The sequence below is a fragment of the Phaethon lepturus genome, unplaced genomic scaffold (assembly GCF_000687285.1).
Source record: "Phaethon lepturus isolate BGI_N335 unplaced genomic scaffold, ASM68728v1 scaffold11565, whole genome shotgun sequence".
NCBI lineage: Eukaryota > Metazoa > Chordata > Aves > Phaethontiformes > Phaethontidae > Phaethon > Phaethon lepturus.
Genome location: NW_010541213.1, coordinates 66642 through 85439, shown reverse-complemented (window position 1 = coordinate 85439; position 18798 = coordinate 66642). Strand labels below are relative to the sequence as shown.

The 18798-nt window shown below is 39.2% G+C and overlaps 1 protein-coding gene across 1 annotated transcript in view; it reads left to right on the top strand.

Annotated features, from left to right (window-relative positions):
* Nucleotides 1-1940: 1940 nt before the first annotated feature.
* LOC104621237 (xaa-Pro dipeptidase-like) overlaps nucleotides 1941-18798 on the top strand; it is a gene marked incomplete at both ends in the record, with an annotated part of 81836 nt that continues 64978 nt past the window's right edge. Inside the window, 4 exons of the mRNA XM_010287665.1 lie at nucleotides 1941-2004; nucleotides 4357-4404; nucleotides 6514-6575; nucleotides 13979-14023. Coding sequence (XP_010285967.1) covers nucleotides 1941-2004; nucleotides 4357-4404; nucleotides 6514-6575; nucleotides 13979-14023 — 219 coding nt within the window. The remainder of the gene's footprint in view (nucleotides 2005-4356; nucleotides 4405-6513; nucleotides 6576-13978; nucleotides 14024-18798) is intronic.

Genomic DNA, 18798 nt, shown 5'->3' with positions numbered 1-18798 from the left:
GAAGGTCATTTCCAACCTAGTGATTCTGTGAAATGAAGTGAATAAAATCCAGTACATTTGTGGGCATACTTCTAAGAAATATTTACTTTACAAGAAACAGTTCTTGGATTCAAACAATGGTGAATGGTGCTTTATAGGTATTGCTCTAAAGAACCTATGTTACCATAAATTAGCTGCTTTTACAGTTAGGATTTTTCTGATACCAGATGAATTGGTTGAAACTGTAAAAGAGAACAAAAATGGAAAGTGCTAAATCTGTGATGTTTCTGGAATATTAAAGTACTTGAATGTGTGAGGAATGAAGGAATGGAAAAGGAGATGCCTGTAAGAGAAACAGAGTATGCAAAAGTTGGAGGTAAGGGAACTATAAAGTACAGGATATAGAAAGATAAGAGGATACAGTGATTTTTTTTTTTTTAAATTATATGTGAAATTAGCCAGGGAGAGAAGATAAATGATAATTGCTTTGAAATTTTCAGCAGTGATGGGAAGAGTCCACAAAAGGAGCATTGCAAAAGGGAACATATAATGAGATATTTTTTGTGTTACTTTTGGAGTAGTACTTTCACAGATAAGTAAAATTTAAAAAAATAATCTGTCATTTACTGCTTGAGAACACCATGAATGTTTTTATGTTGTCATTCATGTCTCAGGCCAGTACTGTGTGGACCATAAAGGAATGTAAAATGAAAAAGGAGTGCACAAGATTGAAAAAATTATGTAAATCAGAGCTCTAGCCACCTGGTACTGTGGGCAGCTACAGCATATGCCTTTGTTACGAGCACCTCCTAAAGATGCTGAAGTGTTTGTCCCACCATTTCTGCTGTTTGTCACTGCAAGGATTAGAAATGTTCTTCAAGCTCCAGCCTAATTTATTCTTTCCCCAGTTGGTCTTGTGCTCTTGTAGTCCTAACGTTTAAACAGCCAAAGGTTCAGTCGTGCGCTCACCTCTTGCTCTCCTGCTGTCACTTGGGAAGCAAAATGCACAGATCCTCTGACCACGTTTTTTAACTCCTGTTTTCTTTACTCTATGGAAGGATGTAAGCTCGGTGGGTTTTTTTCTTTTTTTTCTTTTGAGATTACATTTTCAGAATTACACTGATTATGTTTATTTCAGTTTGGGGGGGGATAGAGATTGTAATCAGCACCTGAAATCTCATGAATAACTGGCTGCTACCATAAGGTGAAGGAATGAGCAATGGTACAGCCACTGGTTCAGGGCTGGTGGGAGAACCCTGGAGTGTTGATCCATGCTGGGGTCTGCCCCAGCTGACTGCAAGTAGATCTTTCACAGGACTCTCACATTCTTTTGGCATTTAGGAAAAAAGTCTCTGGTTGGGTATTGGGCTGAAGACAGCAGAAATTATTTTATTTTGGATGTGGACATGTAAAGTTGCATATCCTGTTGGGTTAGAGGAGTGGATCTCTGGTGTCCTGAGGAATAGAAGTGGCACAGCCCATGTCTTCATAGCCCTCAGTCCACTTCATGCTCACCTCAGAGGGGTTACCAGGGTAGAAAATGAATGTTTTGTTCATTCTTTGAATATAACACAGGGCAAACTGGTTGTCTGCTATTTCCACATCCTTCAAATGTCTGCTGAGTTGGAAAGTTGTATAGAAACAGAATGCGTGGAAAAAGTCTTTAACAAAACTGTCTTGGGTAGAGTAAATGGGGAAAAATTACCCTTTAATTTAGGAGGAGACCATGAAATCTAAGTATCGGGCATGAACTGGATTAAAGCACATTGATTTTTGTAGTTGTGGCAACTTTCTGTGTAATCTCCTATTTTGAGAAATGGAGTCAAGAATAAGATTATTAAAACATTCCTCATATCTGATTCTATTGTTGTGATAGTAGAGAACATTATTTCTTTGTTTATGGCCTTATTAAATATAACAGTAAAGCTAAAACCAAATGGTTTTTTTGTTGTTTTCCAAAGGATTCATCCCCCTGAATTCTTCAAGAAAAAATACGCTGTGGATGAAGTCCACTATGTGAACAAGGTGAGTTGTCTGTGTCTGAATATTTTTCTGTGAACACAAAATCAATATATGGCAATGATTTTGCTTAATTTTAGTCCTCTGCTTACTGGATGTGTCCTGACTTGGTGGGACCTTTTTCCCCACCACAGTTACTTTTCAGTTACTGGAAAGTGTCCTTCATTCTTACAAAGAACTTGTAGTATTTTTTTTTTTTAAGGCTGCCCTTTTGAGCTGAACACTGAGGTCTTAATCCAAAGACAGTCTCATAAACATGTTCTGTGCATCATGAGACCTGTCAGTCTGTGTCTTTATCCAAGAGAAGCATGTTGCTAAATACATTTTTTGCAATGCCTTGCAGATTTGTGGAGTTATGTCAAGGAGGTTGCATGTCCTAGCTCTAATTTTGGAACCTACATTTATTTTATGCCTCCAAAGACCTGTGAGGAAAGGCCACCTATCTTACTCTTAGTTTATGTTGAATCGTGCTAATAGCTGTATAAGAAAATATATTCATATTTTTAAATGCAAATGTGACTTGCTTAGGTTTCTCATTTCATTTCTGAGCAGATGTTTGTATACTTATGCACCTGGCTAGTTACCTTTTCTTTGGTAGGAAGGCTCAGCAGGGTGAGGGCAGTATTCCTGCCAAGCTCTGTGGGTGATTTTTGTGGAGAAGAGCTTGAATAGGAAGACTCTGATACCTCTGTCCCTGCAGAGCACTAACTCTGACTCACTAGACCAAAAATTTTGCTCTCATGAGCTGTGAGGATGTTTAATTTTCATAATGAGCCCAGCTACGAAGTGAAGTTTGATCCTATATTTCAGTGGGTAGAGGTGGAAGAAGATGTGGAGAGGTTGCTTTTTGACATGTGTGAGTTGGAGCCATGTAGACTACAGGCGCTCCAATGCTCATCTGTCAGATGGTGAAAATTGCAAGTGGAAAATACATGTTTTATTTCTTAAAATCACATTTATTTTAGGTCACCTTAGTTGTTTTGGATCACTTTTCATAACAGATGCCTTTATTGCAGTTCTATTCTCTGCTTCCTTACTGCTTAAACTCATTGATGGGAAAAAGAGCTCTTTATGTGGACCAGTAAATTGTCCCAACATAAAGGCTGTTTTCCACCTGGACTACATGGATTGAAGGTAGAAGCTGTTGAAGCTTGCAATGAAACTGTTCAGCTTTCAAAAGTTCTGTCTTTAACTTTTGCCTGGTTTGCCAAGAAACTGGTTTTCCACCACCAGGACATTAGGGGCCTTATTCACAGGATAGTTTTATGTCAACAAATGACCGGCCTGTGTGAGTGTGTAATCCTGATATTTCATGGGGAGAAAAAAAAAAATGAAATGGGAAATTTGTATTTTTATATCTCACTGCCATATGCTTTCTTTTGTTAATATTGTTAGCATGCTGTTAAGCTGGTTTAAAGGTGATAGAACTGTGCTCCATGGAATTACATCATCTGTTCCTTGCCTCAAGGAATGTGTAATTCAGTGCCCACCTTTCTGCAGCTGGTCTGAAAGCCCAGTTCTTTACAAACCCAATGATTTTTATTCTCAGTGTGTAAATGTTTGAAAGGTACTGAAGGAGCATAATAGAAGTATTAGTCAGTAAAAGATGATGCAGCGAGAGTAACAGTAAACATTCATTACTAAGTATTTAGAACATTTTAACATAGTAATCATAGAATCATAGAATGGTTTGGGTTGGAAGGGACCTTAAAGATGATCTAGTTCCAACCGCCCTCCACTAGACCAGGTTGCTCAAAGTCCTATCCTGGCCTTGAACACTTCCAGGGATCGGGCATCCACAACTTCTCTAGGCAACTTGTTCCAGTGCCTCACCCCCTTCATAATGAAGAATTTCTCCCTTATATATAATCTAAATTTACCCTCTTTCAGTTTAAAGCCATTACCCTGTGTCCTATCACTACATGACCTTGTAAAAATTCCCTCTCCAGCTTTCTGGAGAACTGTTACTTCATAATGTTAATGCATGTGTGTTTTATATGCAGCAGTGCATTGAGGATACAGAGTACCCCGTTCTTCCTTATTTCTGTGTGACATTGCAGCTTTTTGGCTCATATTTCCTCTGTCTTACAAATGACAATAGACTTAAGTTTAAGTTATAGTTAGTATTTATGTCTTTAAAGGACACCACCAACTTAAGCACTGCGTTTCTAAATATTTTGTGATTTACTGCCTCTTGTTGCAAGTGTCAGGTAATACTACAATATCTGAAAGATATCAGAGGAGCATTTTTTTGTCTGTGTGGCTTATTTACTTTGTGTCCAGCAAATGTTGATGAAATTGGTATCAATGTGATTATAAGAAAGAAAAAAAAAATAGCAATCTAAAACTTCTTTTTAGATATCCAGTGTCTTGGCTTCGAAGAAACCTGCTGTGCTCCTTACTTTGGTGAGTCATATTATTCTGAAGAATAACTACCCATTTTCTTCAGTAAGATCAGTTTATTCAGTATTTCTTTGTACTTTCATTCCCTATCTTTTCCTCTCCATCTTTGCCAAATTTGAAGCTACGTGTGTATAGTTGTCTAGTCTTCTGGCTCCTCCATGATCTCAAGATTTGTAACCTCTGGCCTTCCAGTCTATATAATCTCTTTCAAAAGCTTTATCTGTTTTCTGGCAAGACATGACGAGTCTGTCTAACTTCAACCGTGCTATCCTCCGGCCTATGTACAATGACTCCCAACTCCATTTTTTTCTTCTGCTGCTCTGGTCATGTCATGAGCATCTTTGGGCCTTTCTGTGGAAATCCTGCAGGGATTCGGGGAATACTTTTTCTGCAATTGGGTGGGTTGGTAAGAACAACTTCTGGGAGGAGGGAGTGATATCACATACCTGCCAAGTATTTTTAATGGTGCTTGCTTATTTCTCTGGAAGAAGGATGAATGAATGGATGTAAAGCCTGCAAGTTTCTTCTTCCCCATCACCTCTCCCTGAGCTTCTTTTCTTGACAGATGTTTTGTAAACCTCTTGCTATTAGGAGTATCTTATTTCTTTTCTCCAATCTATATCAGAAATGATTTGCTGACTCTGAGCTTTCCCTTACAGCAAATGCAGTGGCAGCTCCTGGATTTCTTGTTTTCCCATGATAGTTGCCAGACAGAAGTCTTACCAGAAATCACTCCTTAAGCAGTCACATAGCATGAGATCCGATTTCTTTATCCATTAAGAACAGAGGCCCTAAACAGTTTTCAGTCTTTCTTCCACTTACATTTGTATACACACACTCACACACATAAATGATAACCCTATAGCTTTTCCATGTTCTTTGAGAGAAATGAATGGGAAAGGGAGTATTTGACCAACTTCTGCTTCTTGCTGTTTTTTTTCTGCACAACAAGTTGTTGATTAGTTGTCACTCTCTAAGCATCCTGTTGTAATGGGGAATTTTTATCTAATTCCTAGCTGAGGGCATGGAGCTGTGATGCTTTCACACTCCTCCCACTGCTGTGAATCACAGAATCATAGAATAGTTTGGGGTCGGAAGGGATCTTTAAAGGTCATCTAGGCCCACCCCTCTTGCAGTGAGCAGGGACATCTTCAACTAGATCAGGTTGCTCAGAGCCCCGTCCAACCTGACGTGGAATGTTTCCAGGGATGAGGCATCTCCCACCTCTCTGGGCAACCTGTGCCAGTGTTTGACCACCCTCATTGTGAAAAATTTCTTCCTTATATCTAGTCTAAATCTACCCTCTTTTGTTTAAAACCATTACCCCTTCAACAGGCCCTGCTAAAAAGTCTGTCCCCATCTTTCTTGTAAGCCCCCTTTAAGTACTGGAAGGACTGCAATAAGGTCTCCCCAGAGCCTTCTCTTCTCCAGGCTGAACAGCCCCAACCATCGCAGCCTGTCCTCAGAGGAGAGGTGTTCCATCCCTCTGGTCATTTTTGTGTCCAGGGAAGGGAAGAGAGCACTTCTCTTCCTGCTGGCTGCATGGAAGCTTGGTCCTCTTCCCATGTGGTCTCATTCCACACACAGAACTGTAACGCTGCTCCACAGGGTTTCCCAGGCACATGTCAGAAGTGTTCATGTGCTGTGTAGCAGCCAAAATAGTCTTGCTTATGCTACTTGCTTGAATGGAAAGCTGTAGGGAAGCAGCATGCAAATTTAAATAGTAAGCATTGCCAAGGCAGTGTGTAATAATTTGTTTTTAAATTAAATTACTTCAGAAGAAACCTTGCGCGTTTGTTATTCCCTTGCCCTTTATTATTATATAGGTCTCCTAGTTCCCTCTCAAGACACACAGGAATTAGAAATCAAAGCTTGCTATTTTCCTAAGCAGCACATCCTAACCGGAGTTCTATGTTGGTCACTTATGAAACAAATAATTTCTTATATTGGTCTGCATTTGAACAGTCTGGGATTTTTATTTATAGTGATTCAAATAAACTTATACATAAGTTTTCCTAAAGACTTACTGCCATCAGTTTCTCCCTGTGATTTAAATTTTAAATCCTTCTATTTGTCTCGGAATCATGGTCCTTTTCATCTTTTTCCTCCCAGCGCGGTGTCAATACTGATAGTGGAAATGTCTCCAAAGAAGCTTCGTTTGAGGGAATCAGCCAGTAAGTGACAAGGCTTTTTTATACATCAATTCTTGCATGGTTATGGTGAATTCGTTTTATGTTTCACATTAAATGATGTTTTTTCCTAATGGCAGGATGTTGAATGGCAGATCATATGTATTGGTATTTCTTTGGAAATGAAGTACTTGACAGGTTTCTAACGACTTAAAATACAATGGTGCTTTTTTTTGGTTATCCAGTGTTTGTCTTTCTCTGCGTTTGCTTTAAGTATCTAAAACCAGACACATCCCCTTACCTCCATTTCTACTTTTGGGATTGGAATATTTGGTTTTCAGATTTCAGAAAAATGAATCCTTAAGAGTAGCTTCTTTCTCTTAGTGACTTCCTTGTACCGTGTTAAGGTAGATATTAGGGATTCTGGTATGCACAGCCTCTGAAAAGATGTCACATTACAGCTGTAAAATAAAAGATCACCTTTCTACCTAGATGTGATCTTTTAGTGTCCCTTGATGTTGTCTTTTTATGAAGTTTGGCTATCAGTGGGGTGAAAATGTCCTTCTACATGCAGTATTTTGAAAAGGCAGCAAATAAAAACACATCACAGCCTGCTCTGGGATGTGAGTATGACGACTTCAATGTTGAAAGAAATACAACTGTCTCTTCTGTTATGATATCCTAAAATGAGATCATTTTCGATTTTAGCTCGTGTATGGCACAAAAGAAAGAAAGCCTCCCATTAAAAATCCTGTTAAAATAAACACTCCTGCTGAGATGTTGAGTAGATGGCCTTTTTTTAATGATCCTTGACTTCCAGTGACCTCACTGTATATTTCTCCATCCACCTCTGTTGACAGCACATTAATTTTGCAGTGATCATCGTAATGCACAGAATTTGCTGCAAGTCTGGGCACTCATTTGTGTAGTCTGAGAGCACGCTTTCTGCTAGAATCATCTTTTCTCTGTGTCGTGTGAACTGAAATCTGGAATCTGATTCCATAATTACTCTCCTCTACAACCTAAATGGAAACTTAATGATTCTGTCAGGGATACTGGGGACCAAGGTGGCAGATACTTAGACATCTTTTGCTGCCCAGTGGGTTAAATAGAAACTATTCCAGAATGTAAGCAAGCTGTTTTTAATGACTATTTGGTAGAGTTTCTGCTGTTACAGCAATAGCATGTTCTGTTGCTTTGACCAAGTAGATACTCAGTTACCTTACCCTCTCTGGGTACAGATGGACTCCAAAATCTGTGTGGATTGATACCTCCAGTTTTATCTGAGACACCTCCACATGAAATATAACAGTTATTAACTCCAGCAGTAATTCATTATGGGAATAATGTACAAAGGGCTCTCTGAAGTATCAAAAAGACCTTTTCCCCCCCCGAATGTCACTAAACACTAGAGTTTTAATTAATAACACATTCTATTACCAGTCAACATTAAGTTAGGAAGCCACTCCATTTAGCACTTGATTTGAGATTTTAATAGCATGTGTCCTGCAACACTTAAAGGGGTTAATGATATTTTATTGCTGGCTTTCTGGGTTTTGGTAAACATGCTGTCAGTGTGCTTGGGGAGGAATGCTTTTCCATTCTTTAGGGGCTATTTCCAGCTGTTTAACAGATACTTCTCTTTTGAGACCCTGGATATGCTCATCCCTCTCCACCCCTAGGCATCAAGATTTTCATTTTGCTGCCTTTGACAGATCTGGTTAGAGTCTTCCCCTCCCGTGCCTGCAGTATGGAAGAGCATGCGTTGATTTTGTTGTTGGATGTGCCGAAGATCCACTCCCTTCTTCTGACAGATACCATGCCCTCAAACCACTTGTCACTCCAGCCTTCCCTTGATGTCCCACACTTTGCTTCTGTCTTCTCTGGGGCTGTCATGTCTGTTGTGAGAGCAGGCATGGTCTGCGTGCCAGCGGTAGGCATGAGGAGAGTGAACGCTGCTAATTGAGGGTGCAGAAGACGGGGGGAACTTCCTTTTAAACTCTGCTTTCGTCAGATTGTTTAACTGCATGTAAATCAGCCCATTTTATATTTATTTTCAACACAGACCCAAACCAATTTCAGGATTCCTGCTTTTCTGCTTCTCCACCTCTCCTGTATAAAATGTTTCCTTTATAGAAACGCATGTATTTTGGATGTATTGATTTCTCCCGAGAGGACTAAAACCATGGAGTTTGTACCAAGCAACGTGCTCCTTCAAACTGCCCTCCCTCCTGTCTGCCCACGACTGCGCCTTGTCGCTGTCATCTCTGTCCTCCGCTTGGCTGGGCTCTGCCCTAGCTCTGGTGCTGTATTTTATTCCTGGCTTCTTGTTTGTTTCCAGTTTCTGGTTACCTGGCCAAGTTGTATTTGCTTGCTAGGGCCCTTTTTTGTTCCTCATGCTCCCATTTGTCTCTTCTCCCAGACTGACTGTGCCCCAGTTCTGTTGGTTTTTTTGCTTTTGGGGGTTTTTGGTGGGGTTTTTGGTGATGGATAATAATAGAAATAATGTATCATTTCCTGAAAACGCTGAATCTTGCTCGCTCTGCGCTGTTCATCTGCTCCCGTCAGAAGCTGCCTTTTGCTTGCCCTAATGATGTTGCTTCCCTGCCTTACTTCTTGAACCTTTTGAACTTCTTCTGGAACATAATTACCTAAACTATTTGATTAATTTTTCCACTGTAATAAATAGTCATTTGAGACAAAACGACTACTGTGGTCATGGGTTATTTAAATGCTCACCCTGAAGATCACTCCTAAGTTATTTTTGTCCTGCTAGCAATGGTCAAACTTGATTTTATGCTGATAATAGAGCCCATAATAGTGAACTATATCATAGTTTCCGTTAGTTTATGTATAGTTCTCTCATATAGCAAAAAGCTTGTATATTGCTGCAATCTGTAAAAATGGAGAATGACTGTACTTGGGAAGGCTCCCCGCTCAGCGGTGGGTAGTACTGTGGTTCAGTGGAGGGAGCAATCTGGGACAGGGACTTAGGAGACCTGGACCATTTACTAATGTTGCTTCTGGTAACTGCCCTTATGTCAGCTTTGTTTAGAGATGTTATGAATCCTACAGAAATGACTTGCTCTTACTTGCTCCAGGTGGCCTAAGGGTAGAAGGCAGATTTCTAAAGTTATTCTAACGCATTGTTTTCTAGAAATATGTATTTCTGTTTGCTAATAAAGGCTAGTTCCTTTTTTCCTAATTCATGGACCCATTTTTCAGACTGGAAAGTGTGCAGGAATTTTTAAAGTCTAATCATGTAGTGGTTTTGTGTCACTTGTAAAAATGCTTTGAGATGACTTGATTCACCATACAGAAAATGGATTTTGAACCTGTATGGATAAAGAGTAATGTGCCACATACTTTACAACACTGTTGAATAAATCTTTGCTGACCGTGTTGGGGGCTTTTTTTATCCTCAGAATTGATTGATGTAAACGATAGGCGGTTTAAGCAATTGTACCTAATGTTTAAAGTTTTTCAGTGAATTCCTTTGCCTCAGAACTGCACTTGTTGGGTATGACAGTGAAGACCATTTAAATGGCCTCTTCCCTATTGCATAGCGAAGTCAATCATTAGGGGGAGGACTCTCCATTTTGAAGAACAGTAGAAAATTCTAACGTTGTGTATGAATATGTTTTAGATTTTTATCACCACATACACACAAAGTGTATTCATTAAACTGACAAGAAAAGGTCTCATTATACAGTATTGTTATATAGGAAGTGTAGATTCCTAGCTTTTTTTTTGAATTAATTAAATTGTCTTGCATGTTAAAGGACAACTGAGTATGAAATCAATTTGGACGTGCCTTTCAGTGTAGTATTTCTTAGTTCTATGTCGATTAAATAGGAGTATTAACATGTTACAGATTGCAACTGTAGCAAAATATCAATTTGTTTTCTTCCTCAAGACCACATATCTCATCATCTAAGTATTGGCAATTTGCAAATTGCAGGAAAATGTAGAACTGGATTGCAGTACATGACCTTAACGTTAGGGCAGTACATGGTTTTTAAGAGTAAGTTGTTTATTGTCTAGCAGGATAAAAACTTTGCTGGATGGACAAGGTAGGGTTATTTTATGTAGGACTTTGTGCACAAATTATGTGAATTATTTGTTATGAACACTATTTATGTTCTCCTGTTAGTGACAACAAGCTCTTCCCCTTGAGCTTATTATTTAACCAGTAGCTTTTAGGATGTGGTTTGTTCAGCTGCCTTGTTGGTAAGTAAAGTGAAGCATAGCTTTAGAAGTCTAGCAGCTGCAAACAAGTGACCTTGTGGCCACTAGCACATGACCCACAGCTGTCACGAGCTAAGCAGAGTTGAGACATCAATCCTTAATAGTTGGCTTCCTTGAAAAAGCTCCATACAACAGATTGGATTCTCTTCCAAGTCTGTATTCATGCTGTGTCCTAGAGGTCTAAGATCTTGTTTTATACTTGACATTGTATCAGAAAGTCTGTCTTTCAGGTCAGAGGTAGAACTGCCATTCTGCTGATGACCTCCTGCCTCTTCTCCACACCCCCAGCACTCCCTTGTTTTATCCTGCTGCCTTTCTGTGTGTTTAATTAGCTTCCCCAATTGACACCAACTAGAATTTTAAGGAGTTGCCACATAGTAGGTGGTCCCAGCCAGTAAGTAAAACTTGCATTTCTGGCAGCACAAAGATAGTTTAAGCAGAGCCTTTAGGGCTGGGATAGGTAAAAAGCAGGGGCTGCAACAGAAATGGTGCATCTCTCAGCTGAATTTTATTTTCTGAAAGAGCATTATTTGAACTATTATAAGGCTATGCTGGTGTACAATCCCCTCCTCCCTTATTTTTTTTAATAGTTAGATGCTCAGATGAGGTGCAGTCTTCTAGTGCGAGGTTCGTAGTTTTACTGATTGATTGGTTTGCTTTTAGTTTCATCTGTTTGTGCCTGTGGTTAAAGTGTGTGTGTCAGGTTCTTGAGATGTGAATTTTCAGAGTCTGTCAGCTGTCTTCTCTACCTGCCCTTCCTTGCCCTTTATTTTTTTTGTTACTTCATGATAACCACAGTTTATACTTGTCTTATTTGCATAGAGCTGGTGCTGGAGCTTGCTGCAGTGTCTTCTTACACTTGCCTTCATTGATCTGTTTTCTGTCTGACATACTGATGACAATTATTGAAAGTCCTTGTATCTGTTGTTACAGCTGCAATGTAATTCTTCTGTGTCTTGGTTTTCTGTGGTGGTGTTCAGTATGCTTTCCAGCCAAATAGAGAACTTGGGATTTTGGGTTTTTAGAGTTTTTATAGATCAATTTTACTATATCATTCATATATTTTCTTCTGTGTACATTTTTGTGAATTATGTCTTGTTAAGGGAGCAGCCGCTGCCCGAGCATGCACACACCGATCGCGGAGTCGCACACACCACCACCCACGGCTGTAACTGCTCGGACCGGAGTCCCTTCGCAGCGGCGACTCCAGCGAGCCGACGGTGCCCTCTTCCCCTCCTCACACACACACTCACTCCCTCTCGGGCACCTCCTCTTCCCTCAGGCTCGACCCTGGGTTTCCCGAAGCAGAATCTCTGACGTGACGTACGCCAGAGGAGTTTATTAAGTAGTACAGCAGTGGAATAAACAACTCAAGCTGGGTGTCTCCAGAGAGGGACGCCGAACAAAGAATCTCTGGGCAATTACACCCTTACAGTCAAAGTTCCCCTCCCCTCGCGAGATGGTTTGGCCCAGTAGTAGCATTTGGGTCTGGGGTCTCCTTGGTCCTTGCTGGATCCCTTCACTGCCTCCAGGCAGGCTGTGCTTTATCTACTCTTGAGGAGGCAACTTCTGCTGATGGATGCGTCTGTCTTATCTTTCTCATTTACACCCGGGTCGGGGCCTTCCCTCATGTAACCAAGTAAGAGTTCAGTGTAAGTTCATCAGTCTCTCGGTGAACGTTCACAGCTTGCGGCCTAAGGCTTTTTGCTAAAGCTATATAATGGATTCCCTTTGAACGAGGACGTGACTCCTGTAACAGTCTGCATTGGCCTACATAGGTAATAGCTGTGGGGATGGTGATGATTAAATTGAAGTGCCCTTCTCTGGTTTTACAAGACTTTCTTGTTTCCAAGTATCAACTGTATTCTATAATGATGTGGTATTCTGTGACTTGTGGCTTTTTGTATTGGTGCTTTTCCAGTGGTTTTTAATTAATACTCATAATACTGAATATCATGCAGCTTGTCCTTGTTGAATGTTGTCAGAACTTGTTGTTTGCTATCCTGGAGTAGAAACACAAAACTATTAACTTTCACTTTGTTAGGATTTTATAAGTTTATATTCTTGAAAAAGAGAAGCATAGGGTTGTTTGTTTTTTTTTTTTTTTGCTATCTGAGGATGCAGGAAAACCCTGGTACAATCAAGTGACTTTCAAATAATTTTTTTAATTGGATTTGTGCTTTAGTTCGTCCCTTCTGTGGCATAAAGAATAGTTAATAACATGGAATATATTTAATTTTTTCTTCAAAAGTGTGGGAAAATGTATTGTTGCCTTACAGCATTCTTCTGAAGATCTGTTGGGAGCCTTGGAGCATTTTAATTCTCTTAAATGCCCTAACTGAAGAGCCAACAGTCCTGAGTCAGACAAAAAAATATCTTCGATGCAGAACACTCCTTAGGCATTTAAATTATAAGCAAAAAACCCCCCTTGAACAACGCTTGAAAATCCGTTATGTTCCACTTAATTACTCAGCTTCTTACTCTATTGGCCACTGTAGTGTTACTGTTTAGAGAGCCTCAAAGTAGTTCCAAGAATACACGCATTGCTAATGTAGAAAATAAACAGAAAAACAGTTAAGTGAGGCCAAGGTGAGATGGAAGCTTTTGCTTTGCCTCTTCTCTGGATCAGAAAAGACAAGGAGAGGTTGTTTTCCTTTTCACAGTCCCCTGAGCAAGCTTGTTTATCACATGCCATGTTCTGTGCCCACAAAAATCAGAAGGTATAAAACTAAGGAGGAAATTAGCAATTAACTGTGTTTAATTTCAGTGAAGGATATTTGAGGAGCAAAATTAAAATCACAGAACAATTTTGGTTGGAAGGGACCTCTGGAGATTGATCTGGTCCAGCCCACGCTCATAGCAGTGAATTGATAACTTAACATTTTATCTTTGTCAAAGAAGTTTTTTAAATATGACTTGAACATACTGTTACTGTGGTTTCTGAACATTCTTAAAATTATATATCTGATTTAGTCCTATGTATTTCATAATTAAACAATTAAACACCTGCACAGTGAAGGTGAGTGTGTGTGCATTCTCCTCAGTGGGATCTATAATGATCTGTACTGAATTCCAGTACAATATTTGCCTTTGCAGGTTTTCACATCCTCAGAGATGACACATTAAAAAAAAAAAAAGTAAATGTGCAGTTTCTGCTGTTGTGTGCTTGGCTGTTTTTTAACATTTGTGTTTTTTTGTAGATTTAATGTGAACAACAAAATCCTTCATCCTGAAATTGCAGAATGGTGAGTAGCATAAAATCATTCTCTTCCAGTACTGGTGAATGCGCTTATATTTATATTCTGTACCATTGCTTCAGAGAGATTCCCTCAGCAGAAGCCTCCTAGTCTACTCTATGAGTTTCAATTTCAAGCTGATTTCATGTTGTGGGATAGAAATAATGTACAAAAATAGAAACAGGGATAGGTAACAGCATTGAAAAGTCAAGAATTTATGTAACATTTCTTAAGTCTTGTATCTGGATATACATTTTTATAGAATGTGTTTGGAGTTAAGTCACGTGTAAATGTGAATTTGTATGAATAGGAAAAGAACTGAGGATATTTCTTATTCTAGCAACAAAAATAAAAGGTAGATGAAAACTGTCTCTGAACAGGTAATATTTAATAAGGTGTTATTACTTTTCTAGTATTTATTTTAACAGCATTAATTTTGTTGAATTATTATTCATGTAACTGTGCTTTGTAATTCTAGGGGAAGTCTGCGGTAGCCTATCTAGACTAGACAAAATTAGAGAGTGTGACTAAATGTATTAGCAGCTTGCAAAGCTACTGCATTTTACCAGTTTTCCTCTTTTGGTCAACATTGCTGACTTTGTCCTGAGGATTGCCCCATAACTAGGGCTTTCTAGTTTTCCATTTAGGAAATGAAGTGAAGAAATAACTTAGTGGATTTTTGTTAATGAATTAGTTTTTTTATCTAAGCTTTTTGAGTGTATTGATCTAGAAATGAGGAGGCAAATCCTTAATTAAGACAGATAAGCTCAGAATCTTAAAATACAAACAGGAAAGTGTACACTCTGACTAACCCTGATGTAGCTGATTGTATTATATTCTTTCATGTATTATTCTTTTTAATATTTATTATTAGCACATGTGCTGAGAACAATCTTCTGTCTTCGTCTACATCTAGTTGCCAGCTTGGAAGTTGAGGAGATGTTTTTTGAACAACAATGCGATTTCAGAATGTGTAGAATTTTAATAGGTCACATTTCTGTTGTTACAGCCATTTTGCATTGCTTGGCATGTTATTCTACATGCGTTGTTATTCTACAACGTTAAGTTGTAGAAGGAAAGCGGGAAGCGGGGAAACTTTGCTTAGACATTTTTGCGTCACTAAGTCACAGGTGGACCTGGAGATGTATAGTAGAGGGACTCAGGGCTTGCAAATCTTACTGAAGAGTGCAAGGGGGAATGTGAGTGCTTTGTAACACAGAAAATTGCTCAGGGTACCAATTTTTAAATCTTGCCTATTCTGTCCTTCTAGAATTTGGACCCTTCCTTTTCCAAAACAAAGAAGTTACCTTATAGAATTGATTTCTGAATTTAAGAGTTGGTCAGCCTTTGAGGTGCAGAGTCCTGAGTAACGTAGACAGAACCTCAGTTCAGAAATTGATGTGTAGGGCTGTACAAATTAAACACAATTAGGAAGACTGGGTAAAGAAGGAGCTTAGTAAAACCTGTTTTCTTTTCAAAATATCATTTGTATTTAATTAGTCCAGCTCCTGTCATTACAGGTATTGATAGGGAAGATCTAGAAATGTTCACACATGCTCTGAGACCCCTGATGCTGTGTTACATTGCTTACAAAAATAATAGAAGGCTACAAGTTAGAAGTTCATCATAGTGTCTTATTTTCCTGCAGAGGTGGCTGCTGCTGAGTTCTAGTTGATTGGTTTGGTGTTGGGGATAGGGGTTTTTTGTTATTTAAGGTAACTTTCAGCCTCTGACGCTTCATTATGATGTGCCCAGCAGCCAGAGGAGGATTGTCTAAGTGACCTTTTTAAACAAAGAGCAGAGGAGGGAGTTACGTCTTTAACCTGACAGTGCCATTTTTGTGCTCCTCTTGTTTGGCCGTGTTTTTGTAGTCTTGTGAGCAGATAAAGGCAAGGGGCAGGAAAGGGGACCTGAAGAGAGGCCTGGTCTAACTTCCAAGCTTTGATCTGTAGACACAGCAGCACTACAGGGAGAGAGATGACAATTTTTGCTGCAGAAGGCTTTGGATTAGGGCTGCAAGCTCGTTCCCAAGTTAGCTTTCATTCTGATTCCATTCACCTTAGCAGGGTGTCACCTGATAAGCTTTTCTCCTCTGTGGTTTGGGTTAATGGGGGTTTAAATCTTCTTCAGGAAGCTCAGGGATGGACAAACATGAGGTCTGTGCCCTGGGGTTGTACTGAGATAGATGGAGCACCAAGGCAGTAGAAAGGCAGCACTTGGAGCTGTTTATTTTTGGTGTAGAGAGAATCTCTTCTGTGAATTGGGAGTGCCAGCCCAGAATTCTGATTTTGTCTGCCTGCAATCTCGCGGGAGAGAGATGCTTGGTATGCACCTTCCCTCCACCTGGCTTTCCGGGAAAAGGAAGTGAAGCCAAAGGTCAGATTTGCTTTCAGAAGTGTTTTAAAAGGTTTTATAGAGTTTGGTGGCTTTCATTTTAAGTCAGAAATATGTTAAAGACTGTTGTTAGGATTGAAGTGTCTGGTGAAATCAATATGTGAATTATAGACTATGTGTATTAAAGCTTCCTAAAGTAGAAATTTCCTTGGAATGCCAAGTTACTGCCCAAGAAATTTTCTTTGGAAAGCAATAGCATTTTTAGAATTAAGAATATTTTTCTTTTAGGAAGATTAATTTTTGGAGGGTTATATTCAAGGGTAGGAAATGGCTTAGTTTGAATCGTATGCTTGCATGGATGCATATAATTTCAAATTCAGCAAACTCTGATCTATTCAGTTTTGCATAATACTTGTCAGAAAACTCCAATCTATACCATGCTGTCAAAACTGCCAGCAAGAGGTGAAATGGCTGAGCTTTCTGAACCAGCCGGGGAGAACTGTGAGCTACAAAAGGCAACTCTAGTATTATACAGTCTTCTAATAAAATGCAGAGAAAATGGTTCGATACTGACATGGGGTGAAGCGTTTGTGATCTGTTGTCTCCCTTCTTTACTCATCCTTTTTCAAGATTTCAAGGTTTTCTGACTTGCTATAAAACAAGGATAAAACATAAAAGAGTTTGACCTTAGAATGGATTTCAGCAGTTTGCAGATGGGTGTTTTCACTTTTATTTTTTAAATTGAGTGAATGTGTTTTCAACTACATTTAAACACTTTAAAATTTAAGCACTCTCATTTCAAATTTGATACTGAATGTATGTGCTAAGTATTGATTTCACTGTTTTGAAAAGAAAATGTCCTCTAACAGAAGACAAGCTCCAAACTTGTCCAAATTATCTCCCTAGTAATCAGAAGGAATTTGGCAGTTAGCAAAGTGGTCTTTTGTTACTTTAGTATACCAATGTCTGTCTACCATAATTGTGGTGGTGATACAAGATAAACATTTAGCAATGTATGGCTTGTTTTGTGCCTGTATATACTGTATTTTCCTGTAACCACAACGAAAATGGGATTTGGTATTTACATGTGTAAGATTTCATGTGTTCTGTGTTTTGCATTATTTTGGAAAGCTATCATTGTTTCTTCGGGGAAAGTGATCTGTATGTTAATGTCTTAAAGCTGGGCGTATGCTTTTTGTGTTTTCAGAGGGTTTTTTTATTTATGTTGTAAACCTCTTAGCATCTTTTTGAACTGTTTCAAGATTAGCTCCTGTGTTTGGTATTCATGCAACTGTCTTGCAGAATTGTACTGTAGTGCTTCTCCTTTGCATACATGCATTACTACATTTACTGGCTTTTATGCTAATCCAGTTAGCAAGTTTTTATGTGAAGGCTTGCAGAAGTGCATGAATATATCAACTATGGTAGAGAAGTTTCTATAAATAAGATGCGGGAAGGTAACAGCAGACCTGAAAAAGGGTGAAGACAAGGCAGGACTGCAGATTCTGTCTATGTGGGCAGCATCTATATTTACTAGGTGGCCCGTAAACCTAATGTTTCCAGAAGGACAAGGAGTGGATGTACCCATATGTTTTCCATGCATGTCACAGAAAGCAGCCATTAAGGTTGCATGCATGTACTAAACCCAACAAAAGAAGACAGCTGATAACAAATACTTCTGGTGGTGTGATCAGGAATGGTGAATGTACATAGAGAAGCAAACATTTGTGTATCTTTGAGGAAAGCACTGGTTTAGGAAAATGTAGTTGAGTTATGCAAGTTTCACCCTCATAATTGCCTTGAATTCTGTGTGCTCTTGACCACTTGATTAATGGAAAATAGGTTGTGCATGAAATTTGGTATCCAGCCACTTAAAATGACCAAACTTAATTTCAGGATTGAAATGATAACTTGTTTGTACTAAAGCTTCACTCTTCTCTAGGGTGACTGACATGCATGAAAAGGCCACCTGCTCATAAGTGCACATAAAAGCACAAAGTGCATGTAAAAGAGTAGAGTGAGAAAGAAGAAACGTTTTTACACTGGTAAAATGAAAAGAGTTAAAAGTTACAGGTCAGCCTTGACAATGGGAGACTTGTGCTTCTATTTTAACTTGATTGCATTGAGTGGCTTGCCTGTTAATCTGAGAGCTGTGTTACATGCTGAATCTGTACATTTGTGCAATTGCATTAGCTGGAGCCTGGAAATTATTTGTTTCCATTAAAATATTCATGAATGTATACAGAGTGTGTAACTGGTCCAAAGAGCTGTTTTTAATAGAACGTTGAAGTTCACATTTGTGAACAAAGGTGGGTCTTTCTTCCTAGCCTTATCTTGGAAGTGGGGGGAAACATCATGAGAACTGTGGACCACTCATCACCCACAAGATTGCCCTTTAGTGCTAACCACAGTCCTTGACTAGCAATGCTTTAAACCTGGCTTGGGAGAAT